Source organism: Salvia splendens, chromosome 1 (assembly GCF_004379255.2).
Source record: "Salvia splendens isolate huo1 chromosome 1, SspV2, whole genome shotgun sequence".
In the NCBI taxonomy this organism is placed as follows: domain Eukaryota; kingdom Viridiplantae; phylum Streptophyta; class Magnoliopsida; order Lamiales; family Lamiaceae; genus Salvia; species Salvia splendens.
The window spans coordinates 34,316,935-34,323,100 of NC_056032.1; the positions used below are offsets into that span (position 1 = coordinate 34,316,935).

General features: G+C 35.2%; 1 protein-coding gene across 1 annotated transcript; it reads right to left on the minus strand.

Annotated features, from left to right (window-relative positions):
* Window positions 1-1,888: 1,888 nt before the first annotated feature.
* On the minus strand, window positions 1,889-5,650 carry LOC121748028 (bifunctional enolase 2/transcriptional activator-like). The gene is made up of 17 exons (XM_042142244.1): window positions 5,492-5,650; window positions 5,202-5,265; window positions 4,938-5,002; window positions 4,780-4,827; window positions 4,598-4,684; window positions 4,429-4,509; window positions 4,126-4,227; window positions 3,961-4,041; window positions 3,624-3,698; window positions 3,480-3,542; window positions 3,299-3,376; window positions 2,959-3,153; window positions 2,808-2,858; window positions 2,634-2,722; window positions 2,496-2,547; window positions 2,359-2,415; window positions 1,889-2,246 (listed from the first exon to the last, which is right to left on the minus strand). Exons 1-17 carry the CDS (start codon window positions 5,555-5,557, stop codon window positions 2,166-2,168), a joined length of 1,335 nt encoding a protein of 444 aa, XP_041998178.1. The 5' UTR covers window positions 5,558-5,650; the 3' UTR covers window positions 1,889-2,165.
* Between the last annotated feature and the right edge of the window lie 516 nt (window positions 5,651-6,166).

A 6,166-nucleotide genomic window follows, 5' to 3' on the forward strand; every position in this document is an offset into this window, starting at 1 on the left:
ATCTTTAATTTTATCTATTTATCCATTTCTACCTCTATTCGTGAGTATATTTTTTATTTTCTAAAAAGAAATTTTTTATTTTTGGAATAGAAATGATGACAAGTACTAATATTGTAGTATTATGTTTATAAGAATGCATGCAATGCTGTTTGTGGGAACAAAATTGGAAATAATAGTTGCAAAAATGGCCCCGGCTCATCTTGACTATTCTTCATACAACAATCTCTTCTTGTTCAAACGCCCCTAGCTCGTCTTGACTCTTCTTCATTTCATTCTCTTTATGGTAAATATAGATTGAAGTTTCTTAATTAATGATTATTAGAGGTTGATTAACACTTTAAATTGAACTTAGTTATCCATAATTAACTTTGATTCTTGTTTTACAACATAACCCTTTGAGATGTTCTGATGTCCTTCTTTATATGTGTCACAGTAGATAGTTTTCTCCTAATTCACTATAATTTTTTCAGAGATTATTTAATTTTTTCTTTTTCTTTTCTTTATATGTGATATTTCATATTTTTGCAGTGGCAATTTGGGATCGAATCCCGTTTCCACGAAAATGACTCGTTCTTTCTTATCAAGATTGTACTAGCATGAATATATAAGGATTTTTTGTAGTCTATATATATTACAATTTCTACATTCATCCAAAATATTATTAAAACGTACATTTGCTTAGTTAATTAAGTAACGTTAAATTGATTTAATGCAGAGTGACGATACAAGTCCTTTGCAGCCAGAGACGAAAGTAGGAACTAAATTCTGCTGATACAAGCCGAAAACATTCTTTGTTAGAATGACTTGAAATTCGCATCGTGTTTGCAAATTGAGCTTATAAATCATTCTGACATACCACAGATTTAAGGCTAAACTCTAAACAATAAAATTTGCATTGTGAAAGAATGACTTAAAATTCGCACGATACCATAGGTATGAACAAAACTATTAGTGTGGACTATAATAGTATTCGTTAACACATTAAGCGTGTGAAGCGTGTGTAATCCATATGCAACTCCATGTCTTTTGTAGGAACAAAATGAGAATATAGAAAGGCTTGAAATTAAAACACCATAAACAATAAAATTAAGATAATGAAAGTTATAAGAAGTGCAAAGCCAAAGGGCTCCCCATGATCACCTTTCGTTACTGATATTTATGCATGAGTAGAAAATTTATACTATTTCAAATTTTTAATTTGTGATTCCTTTTATATTTCATGAAAAGCAGTTCGATGGAGTGTGATAAAGGAGTAAAATTAAAAGAAAAGCAGTTCGATGGAGTATGATAAAGGAGTAAAATTAAAATTGAGGAGTATGGATTATTAGTGAGCTTACTGTTTAGGGTATTAATTACATATTTATTGATATTTTATTTTTAAATATTACCTCTGTCCCACAATAAGTGTCACATTTTGTCATTTCAATCCGTCCCACAATAAGAGTCACATTTCACTTTTACTGGTTGGTAGATCCCCCATATTGCCCACACTAAATGTGATACTTAATGTGGGACGGAGGTAGTACTAATTTAAATTTTTTCAAAACTCTTATATATGTATAGATTGTTCCCTTGTACGTAAGAACTCTTAAGTTTAAGATAAAAGAAGGGAATTGCAAAATATGTGCACTACCCACTAACACACACTACTTTAACTACAATTTCCCTCATCTCTCTTACTTTATCAATTTTAACTAATTTCTGTGTTATAAATTACCTATATTTTTATAAAATAGAGGAAGTAGTAATTACCAAAATTAAATAAACAAAATTTCTAATGCACTAAATCGGCCTACGGCATAACATAAATAAATCTAGTCGCTTTACTATCCAAGGAATAAAACATTCTTAATCTTTGTTAGACGTTAGCACACCAACAACAAATAAATAAACAAGAACAAAGTACAGTTCATAAGATTAAAAGCAATGCATTCCCCAACTCCGGAAGAGAGTTGAGTTTCAAATGAAATTTTAGATGTTCAGCCTCAGCCTCAGCCTCAGCCTCAGCCTCAGCCCTGTGCAGATTTTCAGTTCTTATGACTAGCTAAAGGTCTAAAACCAAAAATTTTGTTTATTCAAACATCTTACATTTCCCAAAACATAGCAAGCTCTACGAGACATTATTTAGCCGTAGTCAAGCCTCACTCCATCGAACCCATACATGTCTAGTAGGGTGCAACAGGTGTGCGGAAGCTGGCTCCAGCGTACACTGCTTCTGAACCAAGCTCCTCCTCAATCCTCAACAGCTGCACCCAAGTTATACCACTTAGTTTTATGTCACCGGATATGAAATCAAAACACAAAAGGACAGACACCGAGTAGTTAGAAAGTTTAGGTTCCGAATAATTAGATACGTACCTGGTTGTATTTTGCAAGACGTTCTGATCTGCAAGGAGCTCCAGTCTTAATTTGTCCCTGTCAAACGAAACAAGTAAATAGATTTTAGCTAAATCCTACATTTAAGTGCAGGTATATACGTTTAAAACAAGCTTTACCGTGGACAATCCAACTGACAGATCAGCAATGAAAGTGTCTTCGGTTTCCCCACTGCCTCAAGAAAGGAACATTTTGAGTATCTACGAAGTACAATAAGATTTCAACCACAATACATACAAGCATAAAAAACATCGTACCTTCGGTGGCTGGCCATCACGCCCCATCCAGCTTGCTTCGACATTTTTACAGCTTCAATACTCTCAGTTACAGATCCAATTTGGTTAACCTGGTAAACAAGGTGGATAAATTTATTACTATAGATCACAAGAGGGTCCCCATTGATTAGATGATCACAGGAAACGTAGCCATACCTTGAGAAGAAGGGCATTGCAACTCTTCTCCTTGATTGCCTTCTCAACTCTCTGCAGATGTTAATAACCAGCAAAGTAAGAATTTGAAATATAAATTTATATTAAGTACTTAAAACCAGCAACATAAAGTACAAGTCAGATTGCCAATTACCTTAGGGTTGGTGACAAGGAGATCATCTCCCACAATCTGCACTTGAGTACCGCATTCTGCGGTCATTTTTGCGTAGTGCTCCCAGTCATCCTGGTCAAATGGATCTTCAATTGACACAATAGGGTACTCAGCCACAAATGACTTGTAGAGATCCTTGAGTTGTTCGCCAGAGATCTTATCTTTCCCATTATTGTTCTGCAGGGACAAATCGATAATTATGAGAATAGAAAAAGCTACAGACAATCAGTTGATGCTGTATAAGCATGGGGCAGCATGTCTCACACAACAAAGTAAACACACAAATTCTAATTCTATGACATTGTAGAGCTGTTTAACTTGCCTCTTCCTTGAAGTTCAAGTCGTAGGTCTTGTCTTCCCCATAAAACTCAGATGCAGCAACATCCATTCCAATAACAACCTAGAAGCATCAGTATTTGCATCATCAATACCATTTAACAGTTGAAGTTCTCTAAAAGAAGAAACATAATACATGAGTGGGCAATTCACAAATAAGAACTCACTTGTTCAGTATAACCAGCTTTGGCAATAGCAGTCTTTAGCAGTTCAAGGCCCTCTTTGTTCTCCTATAAATAGCAGTGATGTTGAACATGTAAGTATTCTATCACACAAGAAAATGGAGAAATGCCGGCCAAAGTATATGATACCTGGATGTTGGGAGCAAAACCACCCTCATCACCAACGTTAGTGGCATCCTGCCCATATTTCTTCTTAATAACAGCCTGGAATCAAAGGATCAAATATTATGAACCGGTTGACGACATTGCAATTGTAGGAACAACAATTGTAAAAATCGACAAGGATATTAAGTTACAAAATTAACGACTCTTGGTACACGCTAAATGCAAGAAGAAGAAAAAACAAACTGTGATTGCTATTCTAGATCTTCCTAAAACAAGGCAGTCAGAGCTATTGGGCTTTAAAACTACAACTAGCTCCAGAGATTGATAAGCAGAGTTGTAGGAGCCAAGAGATATAACTTGCCTTCAAATGGTGGTAGACTTCAACACCCATCTTCATGGCCTCCTTGAAAGATGAAGCTCCAATAGGAAGAATCATGAACTCCTGCAGGAAAATTTTTATTTTGGTTGAGACAAAATTTGATTACGGCAGTAAGATGATTCATATAAACTTGGGTCATAGACATGCCTGCATAGCAAGCTTGTTTCCAGCATGTGATCCACCATTGATGACATTGAAAGCAGGAACAGGGAGCACCATGTTCTTGTTGCCAGCTAGGTTTGCAATGTGCTGACAGAAGAAAGTAAACATGTCAGCTATCTAAACATAGAGACAATATAGGAGTACCATAATCAGGAAAATATTAATGTTGGGAAGTTGAAAATTCAAGGATGCAACAATTTGATTATGCCAGAAACAGAGAATAAAAAAGGCTCCAAAAAAAACTGATACAAATTTCTAAAAGTAAACGAGAGTTGGTATCCTTTATACCTTGTACAGAGGGATATTAAGGACAGCAGCTCCAGCTTTGCAGACAGCGAGTGACACCGCAAGAATAGCATTCGCTCCAAGCTTAAGAAAAACAGTTTATCTTCCAATCAATATATATCCCAAAAGAAAGAGGAAAAACATCAACAATTAAACAAATATAATAGGCTACCTTTTGCTTGCACCAACCCCACTCGTTCTGAGTTCCATCAAGTTGGTGAACCATGTAATTATCAATGGCAGTCTGATCAGTCGGGTCCTGAAAAATACAACGGAAGAAAATCCCAATCATTTCAGTAATGTCACCAAATTTATGATACAGTTTGCTTGCGTAACTAGTCGAGGAAAACAAACCTTTCCAACAAGGGCTGGTGCAATGATGTTGTTGACATTGTTAACAGCCTAACAAACACATCAGGACCATATAATAAAAGTTAGGTTCCAAACTTGCAATCAGATTTCTCATGTAAAAGTAAAACACATCTGCAGACAAATACACAGCGAACACTGACCTTTAATACACCCTTGCCAAGGTAGTCAGATCCTCCGTCCCTCAGTTCAAGAGCCTCATAAATTCCTAAGATGAGATTTAAAGATATATTAAAACCAATAAAAACATAAAGTGTGTCGCAGACAGATGCACAAAACACAGATCATCCACATCAAGTTACTAAAAAACAAAATCAGCTTCGAATAAATAAATCAAAACTATCAATGTGAGAGTCCATTTGAACGATTGGGGAAATATGAAATAAGCGCAAGGAATCAGATCTCACCGGTGGATGCACCACTAGGAACGGCAGCTCTAGCAAAAACTCCATTGGATGTTTTCACATCAACCTACAGTTAGTTCACACAACCAAACATTATAGCAACAAGCAAAAAAGAACTGATCCATGACAGTACAAAGTTTAGGTTGATTATAGCAATCGCCAACAGTCTGGTGATTCAAAATCGTAAAAACAATCTAATCTAGACTAGAAGTGGAGAATTACTTTAACAGGGGCACGAATATAGAAGCGTGGAGATATTAAGAAAATTAAGCAGAAGTTGGTAGTGGACGCACCTCGACTGTGGGGTTGCCACGGCTGTCGAAGATCTGACGGGCCTTGATGCTTGTGATAGTGGCCATTTCGGAGAGATAATAGATCTAGCTAGTGCGACAGAGGATAGTGAAGGCGGAGAAAAATATGTGCGTGTATTTGTAGAGGTTGGGGCTTATTTAGAGCCGTTGATTTAGCTGAGATTTGTGATTATTGTTGGATTGGGCAACAAGAAATTGATATGACTAAATCTGTGTGCTTTAAATTTTCTTTCATCGACTGTGTCGAAAACTGCAAAATGTCTTTATGACCACTCGTGTGCCATGTGGTGAAAATTTTGATTCCACTAAATAAAATTTTAAAAAATTACTACTACGTAATTTTTATTGAAATATTGGGAATGTTGAGTACTAGTACTAGAAAATAGAAATAGTTAACGATACGTCATCTCATCACCAATTCTAATTATAGAGAATTTAAGTTTTAAAATCCAATTGATTTTTTATTTATATGCTTTCTTAATCAAAATCATATCTTTATTTTTATTGATAAGTAATTTCGTTGTATATAAAAACTCTGATTATTTAATAATGTTACTATTTAAATGATTTTCACTACTTTAAATGAAGGTTCTTAGATTTATAGTTATAGATAATTTATTTCAACTTTTACACGTTGTATTATTTTTACTGAGAAAT

Excerpts from the sequence above, each read along its gene's own strand:
- LOC121748028 (XM_042142244.1), bottom strand. The coding sequence starts at position 5,557 with ATGGCCACTATCACAAGCATCAAGGCCCGTCAGATCTTCGACAGCCGT. Across the intron at positions 3,377-3,479 it reads AAGCTGGTTATACTGAACAA|GTTGTTATTGGAATGGATGT; the intron begins GTGAGTTCTTAT and ends TGATGCTTCTAG. Across the intron at positions 2,723-2,807 it reads GCAATGCCCTTCTTCTCAAG|GTTAACCAAATTGGATCTGT; the intron begins GTATGGCTACGT and ends CTTGTTTACCAG.